At 40.3% G+C, this 22,563-nt stretch overlaps 1 protein-coding gene across 1 annotated transcript in view; it reads left to right on the top strand.

The window, feature by feature from the left end:
- Positions 1-566: 566 nt before the first annotated feature.
- CKMT1A (creatine kinase, mitochondrial 1A) overlaps positions 567-22,563 on the top strand; it is a 70,867-nt gene continuing 48,870 nt past the window's right edge. Inside the window, exons 1-2 of the mRNA XM_089676361.1 lie at positions 567-709; positions 19,861-20,064. Of these exons, the coding sequence (XP_089532487.1) occupies positions 19,913-20,064 (152 nt within the window). The 5' untranslated portion in view covers positions 567-709; positions 19,861-19,912. The remainder of the gene's footprint in view (positions 710-19,860; positions 20,065-22,563) is intronic.

Below are 22,563 nucleotides of genomic sequence, written 5' to 3'. Positions count from 1 at the left end.
CTTTCCTCCTCTTCTATTTAGTGCTAGTTATTTCAGTCCTACAGGAACCCTCTCTGGTTTTTTCTTGTTCCCTCAGTCAGTGTTAGTTCACTGCTGAGATGGGTCTTAGAAATATTCTCATCCTCTGGACTGCACCTATCTGAAGTAAACTTGCATTGGATTCACCTTCTGTGTCTTATTGAAGAGTTAAGCTGCCTGTGGGCTAAGGTTAGTAAAAGCAGGTGGTGAGCACTTAGCAAGAAAATTTGCCACTTTGCCTTAAATGTGCAATATGTAGTATGATCACGTCACATATTAATTCAAATAAACACAAGGAAAAAGCATAATTACCAATTCATGATGAATATTTCCTAGGAAGCAACATAACAAGGAAAAGAAACCACTGGCTTACTGAACAAGTGATTTTCAGAGGATACAGTGAATATTCACATATATGGAAAAAAATGGAAAATGCTGGGGTGGGTATGCTGCAAATGATCTGATAGATATATGAACTAATATGAGGAGGTCCAAAGGTGAAAGCACGCAGTCTAGTAGTAGTGATAAGCTCAGACAATGTGTGTAATGGGCAGGTCTAGTGTTCTCCTTCAGTTTGCACAGGAAAGGTCTCAGCAATATATTTATAGGAGACGTTTCAGTTCAGTATAAAGCACTGAACCAGCCTGCCGAACAGGGGAGCCACCATCCAGACTCACAGCACCGGCACCAGGTACAATACATCATCATATGGGGGATGGACTGCACTATGCACCGAGGACACTGAGGATGGAAGAATTAATAAGCGCATGTTATAGGCTGAGCAATTGAAATATTGGCAAAACATGTGAAATGGACATTTGACATTCCTGGAGACTGAATCTGGTAATACACAGGCAGAGCAGACAGGGCAACATTTCTAGTACTTTAGTTAAGTATGAAAATCTAGCCATCAGCAATGTTGGTAAAATGTAACAAAATTGGGCGATCTAGTTTTGGGGGTACCACAGCATTATTTGTAGGACAAACACATATAGTCACCAATGCAAATCTAACAAAAAAAATTGTTTTTTCCATTCCAACTAAGCTGCGTCTGAACCGATAACTATCAGGTGGTCTGAGAAAATCCTTACAGGTTCCAATTATTAACAAAGATTCCATAACAAGAGCCTCCTCACCATATACTCTACCTATTCATGGGCACTTTAGGCATTGCTGTCACAAAACTGATTATACTGTCTCCATCGAGGAGCTATTTCTTAATTTACATTTTTTTACTGTATTAATTTACTAATGACTTTTTCATCACAGTGCTTGCTTTCATATAACGCACAGACACTGTTTTTAACTGTTGATCACATTAAAGGTTTTGCAATGCATTACACTTCATCAATGAAGTACATTTCTGTCCAGGGGCGGACTGATCATTTGGAAACTCGGGCACTGCCCGAGGGCCCGGGGTCAGTAGGGGGCCCCAATGAGATGCCCCTGGTACCTTTTTCATAGGCTATTTTGAGTTTGGGCAAGGACATAGGGGCCCCATGATCCCCTATTGCCCGGGGGCCCCATGAGTTGTCAGTTTGCCCCTGTTTTTGTCTATCAGTACATTGAAAGACATTTTAGTAATAAATGTATGTGGCCCAAGGGACACATGAAACCAGATATAACAAAATAGCATTTTCATTTAGAATTACATGCTGAGTGTGGAATATGCTGAAATTGCGTTTAATGTTGAACACTGCATATTATGTAAGTGCTCTAAAAAATAATAATATTAGTATAAACAGTATATCTCAATTGTGAGTGCAAGCATTTGGGTTTAAATATTTATGATTAATGAAGTGTTCATTTTTTTGTATAGTTTTAGATCTTAAAGTGTCTAAACCCCGGACCCGGCATTCACTCTATCTGGTCTCCCACAGTACGCAGAACATGGAAATGCAATTATTTTAGTAAATATAAATTGCTAAATACCTTTTCCCATCAGTAGTTAGAGCAGTCTTGTGACTTCTATCAGTGTCCAGCAGAGCACTGGTTAATCTTGTAGGAGGAGTTTTCATTCTGCTGTGACTGTCCTTTGAGGCTGCAGGACCCCTGATCCTCTGTCTGGACAGTGCTGATCACATGCACTCTCCCAAGAAACACAAAGTTTATAGCAATACACACCAAACTGAGTATGTGCAGCTTCCTCCCAAGGCTCTATTGTATCTGCAGATGGATTGTGGACAGTAAAAAAAGGGGAGGATCAGAGAAGACAAGATCAAACAGCCTTTTTACACAATGCTAAGGATTAACCCCTTAGGTTCCACAGTGAGTATAACCAGAATGTATTACTGCATATGATTGTTGGTTGTAGGTTTAGTAACATTTTAAAGTGATACTAAAGGCTTAACTTTTTTTTTCTAAAAATAACAAACATGTTTATACTTACCTGCTGTGTGCAGTAGTTTTGCACAGAGCAGCCCGGATCCTCCTCTTCTCAGGTCCCCTGCTGGGGCTCCTGGCCCCTCCCTCCTGTCGGGTGCCCCCACAGCAAGCAGCTTGCTATGGGGGCACCCTCTGCTCCGTGTGTCCATTCAAACACGGAGCCGAGGCTCGGCCCTGCCCCCCTCTCTCTTCTCATTGGCTCACTGGCTGTGATTGACAGCAGTGGGATCCAATGGAGAGGGAGTCCCGGGATAGCGGAGACTCCAGGGCCCAACGCAGGATCGTGAGGGTGCGTAGGTGAGTATTGGGGGGGGGGCGGCTGCACAGGGAAGGTTTTTTACATTCATTTATAGAATGAATGAAGGTAAAAAACGTTGAGCCTTTACAACTACTTTAATTTCAGCATAAAGAATCAAGTGCAACAGTTTGTTTTGGAATGTAGAAACTATAAAATATATAGTTTAGCAAATGAGAATGAAAAACTATTATTTGCAGTTAAAGTGAGTGTATGTCAACCCAAAAATGCAATGTATATATATATGCTTGTTCACGCCTCACTAAAGTTCTTTTGCTTTATCTTGTACAGATTTGCATTGATAGTCTTACATTTCTGTCCACCTACTGAGATTAGGTAGTATAGGTTGGGTGACATTCATACTGCCATTCACAGAGCAAATGTGTTGCCGCCCTTACATGCTTTCTCCTTGTAGTCTCTCCCATTGCACCTGCTTCAATAGAAAGTGCACAGCAGCAATGTCCTGAGCACAAATGTGCTGCCGCTACTTCTAATCCACCCACAGTCCTAGCAGTGCCCAGGACTTGCACAGTGGAAGCAGTCACATGACTATAAGAACTGAGCACAACATTTTCCATTGTGCAGGCTATATGGCTGGAGAATACCCTGCTAGATTCTTGCAATTCCTTTATATCAAAGATTGTCAGGCAGGGAAATATTATGGTACGCTGGAGAATTTTGTAGCCAAAATGTTATATGTAAAAAACATTAAGTGCTAAAAAAACTACACATACTGTACATTATACAGACACAAGGTAGCTAAGAATTTAAAGATGTGTGAATGAATCTGGCTTTAATGCCTTTATTATTCCACAAAACTACTTGCCTGTATATACGTAGCATATTTCTTAGCTGGCCTCAAATCATCAACTTTGAATATAGAGTTTTATTTGCTTTATTGTTACTGGAATGTATGTTCACTTTTTTTTTTAGGAGGGGGTCAAAACTTTTTTTACAGTTCTCTACAATGCTAACTAGCTGGATAAGGTTCCAGACAAAGGTGTGCCAAGTTAATCATTAACAAACCAACCTAACCACAAATGTTGCCCGATAACAGGTTTACAGCTGGAACTATTACCTACAGTTCTATACAATCCATTACTCTTCACCAAAGTCCTATGACTGAGTCAGTATTTCTTGTGACAACTCACCACTGACCAGTACATGTAACAAAGCTATGAAGTCACACTATATTGCAAAAAGTGTTGAGACATCCCTTCAAATCATTGGATTCAGGTGTTCCAATCACCTCTATGGCCAAAGGTGTATAAAATCAAGCACCTAGCCATGCAGACTGCTTCTGAAAACATTTGTGAAAGAATGGGTCACTCTCAAGAGCTCAGTGAATTCAAGCGTGGTACTGTGATAGATTGCCACCTGTCCATCCATGAAATTTCCTTGCTACTAAATATTCCACAGTCAACTGTTCGTTGTATTTTAACAAAGTTGAAGCAACTGGAAACAACAGCAACTCAGCCACCAAGTGGTAGGCCACGTAAAATGGAAGAGTGGGGTCAGCGGGACTCTGAAGCACAGTGCGCAGAAGTCGCCAACTGTCTGCAGAGTCAGTAGCTAAAGACCTCCAAACTTTGTGTGGCCTTCAGATTAGCACAACAGTGTGTAGAGAGCTTCGTGGAATGGGTTTCCATGGCAGAGCAGCTGCATCCAAGCCTTACATCACCAAGTGCAATGCAAAGTGTTGTATGCAGTGGTGTAAAGCACGCCACCACTGGACTCTAGAGCAGTGGAGACCTGTTCTCTGGAGTGACAAATCATGCTTCTCTGTCTAGCAATCCGATGGCCATGTCTGGGTTTTGCAGTTGCCAGGAGCATGGTACTTGCCTGACTGCATTGTGCCAACTGTAAAGTTTGGTGGAGGGGGGATTATGGTGTGGGGTTGTTTTTCAGGGGTTGGGCTTGGCCCCTTAGTTCCAGTGAAGGGAAATCTTAAGGCATCAGCATACCAAGACATCTTTCCTGTTCCAACATGCCTGAACACCAGTGCACAAAGCAAGGTCCATAAAGACATGGATGAGCGAGTTTGGGGTGGAGGAACTTAACTGGCCTGCACAGAGTCCTGACCTCAACCCGATAGAACATCTTTGGGAGGAATTAGAGCGAACACTGCAAGTAAGGCCTTCTCGTCCGACATCAGTGCCTGACCTCAAAATGTGCTTCTGGAAGAATGGTCAAACATTCCCATAGACACACTCCTAAACCTTGTGGACAGGCTTCCCAGAAGAGTTGAAGCTGTTATAGCTGCAAAGGGTGGGCCAACTCAATATTCATAGTTCATGTGCATGTAAAGGCAGGCGTCTCAAAATTTTTGGCGATATAGTGTATATGTAGCCCTCTCACACTTCACAAACAAACACAACATTTGAAAATGGGGAAGCAAATCAGACTACACATTGCAAAAGTTCTATATAGAATGTCAAAATCTTCAGTCCGTTAGGCTGTAAAAAAATAGGAGCTCAAATAGGAGTTAAAAAATTTGCACTTTCCGTTGGTTTGTTCCATATTTTAATAATGGACACCACCATCTTTTATAGGTTTTTAAGTTAATAATAAAAGAAAAAGCTAGTCGCTGTATTAGTTGTATCTGCTACTAATGGAAACAGCTACTTTAAGAGGACATTGTTTTGTAATGATCGTTATACATAGAACATATATGAATAAAAGGACCTAAGAAAAGTTTTTAGTTTTTTTTATAGAATAGAGAATGGTAAAGACCTCTGTCAGTTTCTTTTTTATTCCTCTTTTGATTTGTGTTGATTGGTGTTGAAAATGAGGCAGCATCTCCAGAACAGGAATAGATAGGAGGTCTTGCAATGGAGATACTCATTACAGTGACTACAGTCTAAGAAAGAATTGCTCTCACTTTAACCTCAGGTTGCACCATGGCAAGGGGCAACTTCCTCCAAATAGGAGATTTTTTTTAACCATTCCCTATCCAAAATTTAAACAAATTTTCTGGATTTAAACATACTTGGATTAGTGAAGCCTACATTTATTATTATTTTTTTAAATCAGCACAAGGGACGGTACTTACATTCATTGAGAAGTGTCCTTTGAGCTGCTGCTTGCTGTCTTAGCTGGAGTCTGAAATCATCCCCCCCTCCAACAACCATCCTCCAGTGCTGCGGGGGTTAATACAACCGATGAACCTATCATAGGCATTGATCAAGAATGATTACTAGGCCCACCCTTTTTGTCCCTCTTCTCCATTCATAGAAGCTGTGCTATAGTTTCCAGCAATGAAAATTGCTCTATGAATAGAGGACAGGTGGATGAACGAAAGGTGTGTCTCCTCTACTCATATGGGAATTTCATTGATGAAAGTGATAGTAAAACTTGTATGAATGGAGGAGGGGGACAGAAAGGGTGAGCATAGTCAATGCTCTTGAAAAGTGACTATGACAGGTCCAACAGTGGTATTAACCCCATTAGCACCAGAAGATTACTGCCACAACTGTATTGGGGGGGCAGAGGTTGGAAGATTTTAACTAAGACAGCAGCCACCAACACAAGGAACACTCTTCATTGAATGTAAGGTCGGCCAAAGATGGAGCAAATTTCTTTCCTGCAACCAAATTAGCTCGATTCCTCCATCAACACAGATAGTGTTGACAAGTTGACAAGTAAATCCCTTCCACCGAGCCTTTGTGTTCTCCCAGCGCCGGGGGGGGCAGGAACCGTCCACACTGGGAGAACACAGTGATTATTTCTAGTGGCTATAACAGTCGCTAGCAATAATCACATGTAAAACCTTGCAGGCTGGTTGTACCAAAGTTGATTGATTGATCAACTTGGATACATTCAGCCTGCCCATACATGGTTCAAATCTCGTCCGGTTCCTGCTTAACCAGCCAACATTTGAACCATCTATGGCCAGCTTAAGTGCTGTCCCATGTGCTGATTAAAAAAAAGATTAACTAAACTTAGTTCTTAATGGCAATTATGGTCTCTATCAGCTTTTTGATATGAAATCACTTCCTGGAAGAAGAAGCAACTATAAATGAGAACAAAGTACATGGATGATGTATGTTGTACAATTATCTTATCATTTGAAGTTTCTTTAGTGCCATGCGTGAAAGTTATCTTGTCCAGTGCAGTTGAATAATTCAGCTCATCCATATTATATGATTGCCCCACTTTGTGACTTTTAGGCAGGCCATAGGTTGTGTGATTTTCTTTCTTGCAAATATGGATTTGCAGGGGGGCCCAGGGCCCGGTGCAAGAACACAGTGATCATTGCTAGTGGCTATAGCCGGGTCATTATGACATGGTAAAATGATTAAACTTCCAGTTGGTGTTGAAGCTTGCCCACCCTCATCCTCCTTCAACTGTTTTGATTGGCCAGGCAGTCATAGTAATGGGCCAGTAGGATTTAGGGGATAGGCCATCCCAGATGTGTTAGAGCCAGGGGCGGACTGACAACTCATGGGGCCCCCCGGGCAATAGGGGATCATGGGGCCCCTGTGTCCTTGCCCAAACTCAAAAAAGCCTATAAAAAAGGTACCAGGGGCATCTCATGGGGCCCCCTACTGACCCCGGGCCCTCAGGCAGTGCCCAAGTTTCCAAATGGTCAGTCCGCCCCTGGTCAGAGCTTTGCCCAATCAAACCAGCCCAGTATTTGGGCATAGCAGAGGATGCTGAAAGCTTCTGAAGATGCACCTTTGAGTGACCACCCATCAGCAGCATTCAGAATGCCTAAAGTGATAGGGACAAGTAAAAAGGAAACTATAGTGTATTCTCACAAGTACATAACAGGAGTTAGTATATTAAATTTATCCTGAAAGGAATTTTAGAATTTCACATTTTGCAATATGGGTAATGAGCTAATGATAACGAAGTAAACACAGACACCATCTTAGGGGTAACAGTGACTGGACATGTTAAAAAAAGTATCCTTTTATGACCCCGATAATACATTCCCACACGGAAGAAAAATATATTTGAAATATATTTTAAAAATATTCCTCCCAAATATATTGACATATATTTGAAATGCTACAATTTTGGCCATATTCAATATATTTCAAAATATATTTCAATATATATATATATATATATATATATATATATATATAGTATGTTGAAATACGTTTTTTATTACAAAATATATGAAAAATATTTTTAAAAATACATTTCAAATATACTGCATGTCTTTAAAAATGCAAATCTACATTTTTGGAATGCATTTACAAATATATGTAAAAATATATGTTAAAATTCCTTTTTTTTATATGTTAAAAAAAATCTGAAGAATATATATATATTTTTAAAATATACAGTATTCTTCAGATTTTTTTTAACATAAAAAAGTAATTTTAACATATATTTTTACATATATTTGTAAATGTGTTCCAAAAATGTAGATTTGTAATTTTAAAGACATACAGTATATTTGAAATTTGTTTTTTAAAATATTTTTCATATATATATTTATTTATTGAAATATGTTTTGAAATATATTGAGTATGGCCAAAATTGTAGCATTTCAAATATATGTCCAGAATACAGTATTTTCCTTGTTCACGCTTCTTTTTTTTTTTTTAATGAAAAGCATTCAGTCTTCAGAGAATACAAGCTGAGAGCATTTGATTTTGACATTTTGCTTCATTCTCACAAAACAAACTTACAGGCAGTTTTGATAGATGAACAGCTGTGGGAATTCTTTATAAATACATCTGCTGCTGATATAGTTATTTACCTAAAGCTGATTACATTCAAATGTATTCAGAAGAACATTTTCTATCTGTTTTAATATAGGAAAAAACTTTAGGAGTAAAAACTGCCATGCACTTTACAACCAGTCAATCATGTGCTGGAAAAATCCAGATTTTCCTCTTGTTTTGCTTGATCGTGATGCATTTAGAGCCAACTCAGGTTTGTCTTATTTACTAGCATTTACTTACCATATATAAAAAGGTCTTTGCGAAGTGGAAACTTATTTTGTTAAGTGAAAATCCCTTATTTCTTAAAGCGGATCATCACGTTGTCCTCCCTCCTTCCCCTCCCTCTCTTACAATTGGTTATAAATGTTTTTTTTTTAAAATTGATATCATTTATTTGTGCCACAAAGCAGCACTTTTGCATTTCTCCACTAGGCACGAATTATGTTTTTATGTACCCCCCCCCCATCCCGAGTGAGTCTGCGCATGTGTAGGTTTTCCCCCAATATTTGCGCATGACCCAAACCATCGCCTTCTTTACACATGTTTGGAAAATCACTTGTCCGTGTCACTTCCCTCCAACAGCTCTCAGAGCTCTCCTCACTGAACTCTGAAGTGTGTAACTTAAGCTCCCTGCCCCCTGCTTTCTGAAATATCAGACAAGCTTGATAAATTCTGGACTTTGAAAATATGTAGAGAATAAATGTCTACCGATAAACAGGTACAACATACAGTATGTAGGAGGATTTGTTTCATCACTGTGTATCACATGAGGCCAGTCGGATGTCAAATAGGGAGCAGCGGTTGTGTCCGTTCAGCTGCTGCATCCCAAATGAAACGAATGGGACTGTCTGCACATGAATGCACAGGACAACTGTACATCCCATGTACATCTCAAGGCAAGCACGGCCCTAACACGGGTATATGCTTGAGTATGCCTGTGTGTGAATGAGGCCTCAACATGGAATGTGGTGTGTTCGATTTTAGAAAGCAATACAATCCTGTTACAAAGCAATGAAAACACATTTTTCCAGCACAGAAATAATCTTGTTGCTGCTAGAGAAATGTAAATAATCAGGCTGGCAGCATCAGGTTGTACCAAGAATCAGCAGGCAGCGCTCATGCCAATGTGTGCTTCTTATATACTGTCAGGACCACAATTGGGAGGGGTGGCTCTTGTGCACCAGGAGGTCCCTTTTGGCACCAGTGTGTTCAAAGCCTTTGATGGCTTAATAAAATGAAAAAAATCTAAAGTAATCAAAGAATCATGCTTATCAAACTTCTAGTTCTAAATAATAAAGAGCTGTGTTAATGATTTTCAGGCCAGGACACAGACACATTGTCTCCTGCTGGCTCTGCATAGTCAGATTTTCATGATTAAGAAGGAAAGATTAGAACTGCAGCAGTTGCGTATCTGAATCAGAATACTTACCAGCTCAAACAAGTTATTTTGTCCCTTTGTGGTAAAAATAAAAAAATCACTTCACTGTTATTCATTCCCAGTTTTTTACTTATAAATAACAAAAATGTTCATACATATTGGACGGTTTCTATGATCAAGCATGTTATTACTCACATGTCACCCATACACGTCAACTTTTCCACCATCATATTGAGAAACACTTTTAGTGGAATGTAAGAATGCCTGTCATTTGATCATATGTTTTGGGGGTTAAATAATCCATCAGACACCACTGGAATTTTTCTAAGACCAAGACTAGGGCAGAATGCTTCTTTCTCCTCCATAACATGACAGCCCTGACATGTACAATCTATCACAGTATGGTGGCAGGGAACAACTTTGCTGGAAAGATATAATGGTGCATGTCCTCCACCGCATGCTCTCCAATCTCCATTTGCTGTGCTATATGTTACATGTTCTGGTAAGCCACACTAACTATTGCAGTGTATGATTCACACTCACTGTATATTGTATACTCTGGAACCCCATACTTCATATGCTCCACTGTGCATAGCAAATTCTGAAGCACCAAACCCCAAAGATGTGCTTTACTTTACATACACTGTGCTGTAAGTTACATATTCTGGAATGCCACACTCCATCACATGCTCTACGCCTTCACATTCCATTTGCTGCACTTTGGTATATACTTCATATCACTCTACTTTATACATTATACACCATGCCACTACACTCTGCACACTGTGCTGTACATAATATACTCCATAGTACCAATCATCATACAGAGGTTATTAATACCATTAGCAAAGTGTTTAGACTTTAGAATTCTACCATGTTCAAGGACCTAGCAAACATTTGCTACTGAACACATATAAAAAAGACACTAACCTAATTCTCATATAGCTCGAATAATAATAATTTATGAAGGGCAAACACAGCAGCTTCTTAGAATGTTCATCACAGCTTTCGAGTGTGACATTGGAACTGTCTGCAGTATGTGAAGATTCCTGGTACATAGCCAATGTTTTGTGCTGCAATGCCAAATGGTGCTGTCCGGAGCTGAGGTTCTGAAATGAAGATTTATATCAACTCCATTACTCAAATCTCATCATAGTCTGATGCCCATCCTGGCTACATCTGCTTTGGTCCTTGTGATTTTTCTATAGTCAATACCACATCGAAATACAGAAAATATATCTTTAGTCTTTATAAAAGATAACTGTAGGGACTAAACTGGGATCATTTTGAGGGCAGTTTTCTGTGCCTTTTGGCCAAATACTCATATACCCATACAAGAGATGTGCTCCTGCTGCTAAGAAATATAACACTTGCCCAGTTTGTCAAATCTGTTCTTACAAGACATGGCAGGAAAATATTCAACTTTGAAAATATTCAGAGTTGCCTTTATAGGCTCTTTAAAATGAACCTAACCCACAAGATAAATTCACCATCCTAAAGGCTCCCCATTTCTACCCCAAAAGTAAGATTCCTTTACGACTTTAAATCTGGAATTACATAGATTACAATTCAATCAGTTCAGCAGGAATCAGCCAAAGAATCAGCAGGAATCGGCCAAATTGTGTTCCATGTATGGCAGTTTCCATTCAATCTATCAATTTACTTTTGATGAACTGGCTTGTTGGAAAATATCCCATTGATCAGTGCATGCAGCCAATGGGCTGCATGTGCTGATCAGTGTATTTTGACAATGGGAAAGGTACAAGGACACAGCGGGGAGGATTTCCTCATCCAGCCCAAGTGTGTGGATGAGGAAATTGGCTCAGTTTTATTTTTTTGGAAGTGGGATACTTCCAATCAGCAGCAAACAACTTTCCTTCTGGGAAAACTCAGTTACAATTAGCCTCACTGTGTCTTTCACACAGAAAAAGTCACAGCTCAGATATGGAAGCTATGGACAGGTCATACATGAGTGAACATGGAAGAATTTGAGGCTCTTTGGGAAGAGAGCATCCAAGAGAAAAGGGAGGTTGTGTCATTACACAGAATACAATATATATCCATAGAACAGCTTTATAAAGACAATGACAACAAGTAAAATGTGAACATCTTGCTTTAAATACAACTGTCACATGAAACATTTCTGGTACCAAAGAGCTTTATTGAAAAAGTATTGGCACATACAAAGGATACAGCAATGTGTACAACATTGATCAGAGAACTGAACTTGGAATCAAAACATTTTCCCATGCAGGGGTATGGAAATAGCTGAGGTGTACAACATGGGCGAGAAATTACATGGATCAAAATTGTTATGCAGCGGAAAATGGCGTAGATCACCGTTAGCCCATAAGGCAAAACATATCAAGGGTCGTGCAAACTATCTCCTAATTGGTACAAATGTATGCAATTGTAGGTGAAAAACAGATTAAAAAGGTCTCCCATGTAACCCATTCATTCCGTGTAGATGGGGGAGCACACTCGGCTTTGGTATAAAGTAAGAAAGAATAATAAAAAGAGGAAAAAAGGGTCTGTGCACATTAAAGAGGACTCGGCTAGTGCCAATAAAAGGAGGAGAGGTTCCCTGCAAAAAGAAAAAAAATGAAGGGGGGGGGACAGAGGGAGGGATATAAAAAAGGGAGGGTAAGGAAAAGAATCGGGGGATTTCTGCCACAGGGGATCAGCGACTGAGAAGCTATTCCCCAAAGCCCAGGGAGGGGGATAGCAGGGTTCAAAGGTGAGTCAGTTAGTAAAAGATAGATTTAGAGGTTCAAATATAAATTACTGTATCACCCAATATATGGCTTCCATCCAGTAGCCAAAAAATATGCAGACCAAAAAAGAGATTTGTGAAAAGAGATTCACAAGAAAGCGGCTACATTATGGACAGAATGCGATACTCAGAAAAAATTCCAAAAATTATTCTTTATTACACATTAATGATTGACACTCGGGCAATCGTCCTGGTTTACCATCACCTCAGTATGAGACAATACACACAGACCTAAACCCATTAAAATCACACCAAGACCGGTCTGGATATATGTGCTGCAAAGGCTATGACCACCATAGTCTAAAGCATTTGCAGCACCTGCACATTGGTTACACTCCCTGTAGGAGGTGTTTTCAAAAAATTATACCATGAGTATATAATATCACATGCTATGTATATAAGCACATATAGTTACCACATAGGTTACACTCCCTGAAGGAGGTGTTTTTCAAAAATTGTACCATGGGTATATAATATCACATGCAAGCATAAAAGACAAATACAGTTACCATCTGGAGAGAAGCATAACCCTAGGCCTATGTAAGGCAATGTGGGTAAAAAATTTAATGAAAAGAGGGGGGAATAAACCCCAATGATATGATGATGGTTTCATGCAGTACAACCCTGTAGAGGCACATGTGGTTGGGACCCATCTATCTGTAATATACGTGAATAATTGCAAAGATTCTTATAGGTGAAAGAGTCCCTGTTGATGTCTTGATGGAGAAATTGATGCAAATAGCAGAGGCCTGCTTTATATGGTTTCTTCACCACAACAATGGGTAGTAGAAAATAGAGATATCCTTCAATGTCGGCTGATGTAAGCGGTAGTTCCCTGGATCAATACGGCAGTACTTATGAAGGATATCTCTATTTTCTACTACCCATTGCACAGGTGGATGGGGACATTATGATGCTTTATCTAGATGCAAGGCATACTACAAATATTGCAACAGGCGGAAGACCTACTGGGCCTCATCTTATTTCAAATATTAAAGTGGTTTGCAGTCCACATGTTGTGGTGAAGAAACCATATAAAGCAGGCCTCTGCTATTTGCATCCATCTCTCCATCAAGACACCAACAGGGACTCTTTCACCTATAAGAATCTTTGCAATTATTCACGTATATTACAGATAGATGGGCCCCAACCATATGTGCCTCTACAGGGTTGTACTGCATGAAACCATCATCATATCATTGGGGTTTATTCCCCCCTCTTTTCATTCAATTTTTTACCCACATTGCCTTATATAGGCCTAGGGTTATGCTTCTCTCCAGATGGTAACTGTATTTGTCTTTTATGCTTGCATGTGATATTATATACCTATGGTACAATTTTTGAAAAACACCTCCTTCAGGGAGTGTAACCTATGTGGTAACTATATGTGCTTATATACATAGCATGTGATATTATATACCCATGGTATAATTTTTTGAAAACACCTCCTACAGGGAGTGTAACCAATGTGCAGATGCTGCAAATGCTTTAGACTATGGTGGTCATAGCCTTTGCAGCACATATATCCAGACCGGTCTTGGTGTGATTTTAATGGTTTTAGGTCTGTGTGTATTGTCTCATACTGAGGTGATGGTAAACCAGGGCGATTGCCCGAGTGTCAATCATTAATGTGTAATAAAGCATAATTTTTGGAAATTTTTCTGAGTATCGCATTCTGTCCATAATGTAGCCGCTTTCTTGTGAATCTCTTTTCACAAATCTCTTTTTTGGTCTTCAAAGGTAAGTCAGCCTAGAGGTGAAGTGAGGGATCTGTTGGTATTCAAGCCAAGGCTGCCAGATGGAGACACATGACACCTTTCAACAGGTATAACATGACATTAGTAGAAACCTATCAGAAAAAAATAAGATTTTAATTTGAATTTATTCTCTCTTGAGAAGAGGAGATTAAGGGGGGATATGATCAACATGTATAAATACATCAGTGGTTCATATAGTGAACTCGGTGTAGAGCTATTCACCCTGAGGTCATCACAGAGGACAAGGGGGCACTCTTTACGTCTGGAGGAAAAGAGATTTAATCTCCAAACTTGGAAAGGTTTCTTCACAGTGAGAGCTGTGAAAATGTGGAATAGACTCCCTCAAGAGTTGGTTCTGGCCAGCTCAGTGGATTGCTTTAACAAAGTCCTGGATTGTTTCTTGGATACACAGAATATAACTGGATACTAACATTTATAGGTAAACTTGATCCAGGGAATATCCGATTGCCTCTTGGGGGATCAGGAAGGAATCTTTTCCAGCAGGTGCAAAATGGATCATGCTTTACTGGGTTTTTTGTCTTCCTCTGGATCAACTGTGGGTATAGGATTATAACTTTTTTTTTTTTCTTATGGTTGAACTGGATGGACTTTTGTCTATTTTCAGCCAGACTAACTATGTAACTATGTAAGATCTTTAATTGCCAACATGGTTTTTACAAGTACAAACCCTAAAAACTTTAGCACTTATCACTGTATCTTTTTTCATAACTATTTTTTTTAATCAAAAACCTTTTAACATAAGCAAATATTTTGTGTGCAGAGCATGCTAGGCTTTCCAATAGGAAAGTCTAGAACTAGCTCTACCTTTATTGACTGTGCATCCATATAGAAACTAAAGAGGGGCTTTGTATCTACTATATGGCTGGAGGTGTAACATCAAGCTGTCCTGAAACAACACCAGGAGATGGATACAGACATGGTGATATGTACTATTATGTGTACCTTGTAGGACGCTTGCGCCTATAGACTGCAGAAGCAAAGAGGCAGCTTTTTCCTGCATAGTTAATAGTTACCTATCATCAGCAAAAATATAGCCATCTCATATCAGCTTATTTACACTTTGTTAAAAATACTAAGTCTAAGTATAACTAGTAAAACAATATAGGATTGGCACTGGGGCACACAAAACGTAAGAGAAAAGGGATTTATTGAATTGAAGGGTTCCTTATAGCTCTGTTTTTAACCCCTTCACTGCCCAAAAGTCACAACTGAGACTCAAAACGTTCACAGTGCATGATTTAATTACTTAATTGTATCATGTATGGCCACGTTATACCGGTAAACGGAAAAAAGTGCAACCTTTTCACTATGCCATGTGTTATGCTATTGATTTCAAATTCAATCCATCTGTAACTTAGTAGACAAGATAAGAGGTATTGAGTTACAAAGAAAGCACTTTTTTATGATGTGCTAAAAGCAGTAGAGTTACAGATATCACAGGGAAAACTCCACCAGATGGTTCTACCTAAAGAGACTAAAAGATCTAGCAAAGCAGATTTTACAAAACATCAGATACACCCCAAATTTAAAAGGCCAGACATGTATAGATTTCTTTAGCTTGGTCTGTGGGCTGAACAAAAGATTAAAAGATACCTCCATCCACACCAACAACCCAGATGGATGAGTCTCCCGCTGTTATTGTATTCAAACAGTTGGTGGCGCGGGCTGTCATAATACCTAATCAGTGCCTGCATCTGATTGGATGGAGGTGTTATTTGGCTGACATTTTTCCACTCAAATCTTCCAACAAAAATATCTGTTTATCCACTGGAAATTTGGGCAGATGACATCACAATTTACACCTCGTCCAATCACAGGAAGGCTTATATTTATTGGTAAAAATATAAGGCTTCCCCTGAATGGCAGAGAAGCACTCAGCACAACTCTCTGCTGGAATACAGCGCCTACGACAGTATATTACCTCACACACAACAGTCACAATTATTCTGTAATGGAAATAGTTTGTTTGAGCCAACAAACGATATAAGATGCTATTAAACCTGGAATTCTACTTTCAGCCGAGAAACCTCAAATTGTCTGCATCAATTGATGGCTAACACAATACAACACTCTACTACTGCTATGATGGATAATATCATTCTTAAAGTATATTTTCACTTTTGCAGTCATATTTGAGAAAACTCCACTATACAGTTAGTTATGTATTCCCATTCGCAAACTATCTCCTAATCGCTACAAATGTATGCAATTGTAGGTAAAAAAAAGATTAAAAAGGTCTCCCATGTAACCCATTCATTCCCTGTAGATGGGGGGAGCACACCTGGCTTTGGGATAAAGTAAGAAAGGATAATAAAAAGAGGAAAAAAGGGTCTATGCACATAAAAGAGGACTCAGCTAGTGGCAATAAAAGGGGGAGAGGTCCCCTGCAAAAAGTAAAAAAAAGGGGGATGGGGGAAACAGAGGGAGGGATATAAAAAAGGGAGGGCTTTTTTTTCCCCTTTTTAAGATTTATTTCCTTTTAAATGTTTCTCAGTACGAGGTGTCATGGCTGACTGCAAAGTATTTTGAATAATATTAGAGTGAGCCTGTCCCAAGTCTGTCCTCATCAACATAAAATGCAAGAAACCCAGCCGTTACACATTTAACCCTTTGTTAGGACAGACCGGGTTCAAATCTAGGTACAATTGATAATGAAAATCTGCCTGCACAGTACAGATGGGGTTAAAGTAAGATTCCAGGCAAAACCTAAATGATCTTGAAAATGCTCCCTCTCCCCTCCTAATTCCTTTTCTGACTAACCTGTGTAAGAAGTATCTGTATACATAACTATTTTCAGGGTGCTGTACTCCAGCCATGTGATCTCCCCGGTGTCAGCCAACAGCAGCTACAGGGGAGAGGAGAGAGCACTTGACAACAGCTAATTGTGCCAAGAGGTGACCACACCCATAGGTTCTTATGGCCCATTCATTGTCAGTGATCCCTCCTGTCCCCTGCAGCTGCAACTGGATTATAGAGGGAAGCCAGATCATGTGACCTGAAAATAGGTAAGTAAGGTTTTGCCTGGAATTCTGTTTTAATTATGATAAACACAGTTGCTCAGCCCCCTCATGAACAAAGAGAGCTACGTAGGATTTTTTCTTGTCAGAGGCTCCAGAACAAAGCATCTAAACAAGGTAAGCTGCCATGTTTAATATATTTAAGTTATACTATGTGAATGGGGACATGTAACAAATATAAAGTAGATGTTATTCCAATTTGGCTGTAAAAGTGAAAAACCACTTTAAAGTGTAACTTCACACAAAAGCGGAAGTTCTGCTCTTTACCCCCCCCCCCCCCAACATATTTGGCACATCTTTTTTTCCGCTCTGATTGCAAAAAGCCAGTTTACCCTAGGTTCACGCCTAAGTAATTTCCACAGGATTTTGCGTTTTGCAGAAAGACAGTACAGTCCATTTAACATGATTTCCTATGGGACATGTTCACATCTCCGCGTTTTCACCTAGTGCATTTTTTGGAAAGGGTCAAGTACTTTTTTGAACGCAAAAAGTTGCATTTTTGGTTCTATAGACTTCAATGGAAACACTGAAGAAAATCATGTAGTGCATTTTTGCTGCATTGTTGCCATATTTAAATCTGCCTAGCAACAAGAAAAAACAAAACAAAACAGCAAAACGCATCAAAAACGCGTCAAAAATGCAGGTGCAAAAACACAATGCATAAACCGGTCAAACACAACCTGCATAGATGTGAACCTAGCCTAGCTGTTCTTCAGATTTTATAGGGGCCAGACTGTGGACATTGGGAGCAGAAAATGTTTTGGAGTCAGTAGGAGGAATAGTGCCCCATCATTGGTATCAGTGGGAGGAATAGTGCCCCATCATTGGTATCAGTGGGAGGAATAGTGCCCCATCATTGGTATCAGTGGGAGGAATAATGCCCCATTGTTGGTGTCAGTGGGATGAATAGTACCCCATTATTGGTGTCAGTGGGAGGAATAGTGCCCCATCATTGGTGTCAGTGGGATGAATAGTGACCTATCATTGGTGTCAGTGGGAGAAATAGTGCCCCATCATTGGTGTCAGTGGGAGGAATACTGCCCCATAATTGGTGTCAGTAGGAGGAATAGTAACCCATAATTGGTGTCAGTGAGAAGAATAGTACCCCATCATTGGTGTCAGTGAGAAGAATAGTGCCCCATCATTGGTGTCAGTAGGAGGAATAGCGCTCCATCATTGATGTCAGTGGGAGGAATAGTGCCCCATCATTGATGACAGCGGGAGGAATAGTGCCCCATCATTGATGACAGCGGGAGGAATAGTGCTCCTTCGTTTTTTGTCAGAAGCAGGTAGTATGTCCCATTGTTGGTGTCAGTGGAAGGAATATTGTCTTGTATCACTAGGAGGAAAAGTGACCCAAGGACCAGATAATGGCAAGCAATGGGCCACATCCGGCCCCCGGGCCGCAGTTTGTAGACCACTGACCTAGGTGATCCAAGAGGAAGTTCTCCTCCCCCTCACCCACGTCCTTCTGGGACACTTCACAGGACCATTCACAAAGTGCGATACAACTTGCACATGCACAGTGGTTAGCCGGCTGTGAAGCAGCAAGGAGTCACAGCCAGCTGCCCACAGTTACCATGCTGGCTCTGTGGACTGAAGACTGGTGAAGAAAGTAGCTCAGGTGAGGAGGGCTTTGGTTCCTTGGACAGGTGAGTTTCCTTTTATTAAAAGTCAGCAGCTATAGTATTTGTAGCTGCTGACTTAGAATGTTTGCAGAATGACTGAAGAACCACTGTAAGTTAGCTATGATACTTCTTTGAATCTTGTGTAAGAAACATGCTGCATGAAACTGACACGTTAATTCCATTCATTATTTATTTCAGGTACTTATATAGCGCCATCAATTTATGCAGCGCTTTTACATATATATTGTACATTCACATCAGTCCCTAACCCTCAAGGGGTGTACAATCTAATGTCCCTAACTTACATTCATACATACACATACTAGGGCCAATTTAGACAGGATCCAATTAACCTACCAGCATGTCTTTGGAGTGTGGGAGGAAACTCACGCATACACAGAGAGAACATGCAAACTCGAGGCAGGTGGTATCATGGTTGGGATTCGGACCAACGACCCTAGTACTGCCAGGCAGAAGTGCTAACCACTTAGCTACTGTGCTGCCCATACATTATCTTTTTATGTTAGCGTCAATGATCTACATTTCTCAGGAACTTTTATGAATAGATGTGTTTTTATTTACATTTATTCATTCATGTATTTTTTTTTCAACATTTATTAATTTTCTATTAGTGCTCCAATCAAATTCCTGCAGTGTCAGTTATCTGATTCAAATGTCCCATGACGGTCTGCATTGCATGTGATACATGTGTTGGGTATTGAGGGGCTGGCAGGATTGTCATTGGACTGTGGAGCCACATGCAGGTCTGCTCTCACTGGATCTTGCTGTAATCTCCTGTTTAGTAGTTTCTATTCATATCACGTCCTCCCCCACAGCCTCCGCTCTCTTCTCTCTGGTACACAGTCTCTCACACTCTCTCCCTCCCTTGTCCTTGGTTTCTCTGCAGATCCACTGGTTCTCTTGTTCCATCACTCTGCTAGTGCTCCAGGATCACCAAAATGGCTAGCACCTTCTCTAGAATCCTGACATCCAAGAAATCGGCTGGACTCCTGGCCATGGTCGGAGCTGGGTCCGTAGCAGCTGGATACCTGATCAGCAGAGAAAAACTCAGTGCTAGCGCAGAGCAAAGGAGGAGGCTTTACCCACCAAGGTAACTCTCAAAAATTATTGGGTTTAATATATCCACATATGTTATGTAGTATATATGAGTGCAAGGTTCATATTTATTATATTTGCTATTAGATGCTTGAATAAAGAATAAAACAGAAAAAAAGGTGCTAATAGTTTGAAGTCATGCACTGCAAATTCAATTTCAATCTTTATTTTAATTTAACAAATGATACCCGAGAATGTTCTGATATATAGATTGCTCTATAAATATTTGGTAAAATCAGCTTCATCAGCTAAAATGGTGATGGGGCATTACTGAGTTGCTATGGGAAGCCTAGACGTGGGGGATGGGGGTATGAAAATTGAACTCTGGGGGAAGGGGAACCTTGAATCCATAGAATTAATGAATGGAAATCCAACATTAAAATCCAAGCTTTTAAACAGAGAAAAGAAGAAAATGTCACCTGTCAGTTAAACAATTTACCCACCCATATAAAATTAATAGAAAATGCAATTTTCAGCACCTTGTGTCCATCTTCTGTCATTAATCTAACTAAAAGCATGATGAGGTTTACAATGAACAGAAAGGGAACTCCATCTCAGTGATGAAGCAAATTTTGACACCTATCATAGAGGTATCCCTTTTGCTTTTCTTTTTTTTTTAATTCATTATCCTTCGGTATCTCATTGCATTCCTTCAGAGGATGACATAAAATATTGGAGTACGATTGCTAATAACCTCGGGCCCTGGGGACATGTGCCTTCTTCATTATGTGTAGCAGTGTACGGGCTCTGCTACCTCTGCAGGCTGGAGAAATCAATCTTTTGTATAGACAGCACAGTGCTGGGTAGCTTTCCAAGCCAGCAGAGATCACTACATCAAGTCTCAAAGCCGTTGCCAATGATCAGGGAATGAAAGGTTAAATATTCCTAGAAAACATGCAATTCCATCTGCACTCTGAAATCCCTCCAACATTGGTCACTAGTTAATGTCTTTCTCTGTAAATACTACTACATAATCCCATGTAACCCATCCTTTAAATCTCAAATCTATCCAGTGTGCCTGCAGTTTCATAGATCGCAGATTATCTGCATGCATCATTAAGGCCTCTTGTGCATGGATGCCTAATGGTCCATCTTTTTAGGCATTCAGGCATTTTTTTAACTGATTTAAATGCAGTCTATCATTTTTAATGCAGCTGTACACACAGGTGCGTTAACTTGCAGCACATATTAATCAGTAAAAAAAAAAAAAATTACAAACATCTGCATTGCTGTACAGTATTTTACACATGTATACGTGTATGAAGCAATCCAAGTAAAGCTAGATGAATTTTTTTTACATGTGCATGCACAAATACATGCATGTACTATACAGCCCATCCTCGTGTTTTAAGTATATAAGTTGTAGGATCAAAATATATATAAGGTCCAAGGAGCAGGGCCCTCCTTTCCCTCTTGTATTGAACTATATTGTTGCTGTATTGTCTCCCGTTATATTGTAAAGCGCTGCGCAAACTGTTGGCGCTATATAAATCCTGTATAATAATAATATATATATATATACACATATATATACATACATAGAGATGAGCGAATTATTCAAAAATTCGGTTCGGCTGATCCGCCGAATTCGCCAAATAAATTCGCTTTGAGCCGAATATATTCGCTGCGAATTTAACTTATAAAAAGGGTGTTTCTAGGCTTCAGAGAGCCTTTATATTAGTGCAGAACACTGTACCTTTAATTTAAATGCCCTTGGAGTCTGCTGGGGAAGAGAAATAATACTGTCAGTCAGTATGACATGCAGATGAGTGCCGTCGATCTTAGAATCACCGCACACTTCACTCATTTGGGCAGTCACGGGGCCAAAACCAGAGTGTGGAGCCACAGTGTGGCGGTGGAGGCAGCAGCAATGGGAGGCCATACAGCACCCTATCACAAAATGGAACCCACCAGCAGTGTGAGGAGACCTGAAAGTGGCACATGGCAGAGTGTGGCGATGGAGACAGCAGCAATGGGAGGCCGTACAGGGACCCATGACACACTCTGGACCTGGCAGCAGCATGAGGAGGCGGTACAGGGGCCCATGACAGATTACGGGCCTGGCAGCAGCATGAGGAGTCGGTACGGGGGCCCATGGCAGATTACGGGCCTGGCAGCAGCATGAGGAGGCGGTACAGGGGCCCATGGCAGAGTGGCGGAGCGTAAGCAGCTAAAATTGAAGGCCATACAGAGGCCTATGTTAAAAAGTCCCCCCAGCAGCAGCATGGGGAGACGACTATCAAGAGTCCAATGGCAGAGTGGCGGAGCAGAAGCAGCTTCAATTGAAGGCCATACACAGGCCTAGGTTTAAAAGTCCCTCACAGTTAATTCCAATAACGAACTCTACTCCTCCGTGCAATCTACTTACGAGACCCTGGGCAGGTCTGGGTCCAATTTGTGGTAGAGACTGGTTTTGTTCAGCAATGCTTGAGCGAGTAATAACAGGTCTGTGCTGCCCTTTGGTGTCTGGCTTAATGCGCACAACACTGAACGT

The sequence above is a fragment of the Staurois parvus genome, unplaced genomic scaffold (genome assembly GCF_062004578.1).
Source record: "Staurois parvus isolate SC_StPar_1 unplaced genomic scaffold, SC_StPar_1.0 ptg000168l, whole genome shotgun sequence".
NCBI classification, from domain to species: Eukaryota; Metazoa; Chordata; class Amphibia; order Anura; family Ranidae; genus Staurois; species Staurois parvus.
The sequence above is the reverse complement of the archived record's forward strand: the minus strand, read 5'-3'. Positions and strand labels throughout refer to the sequence as shown.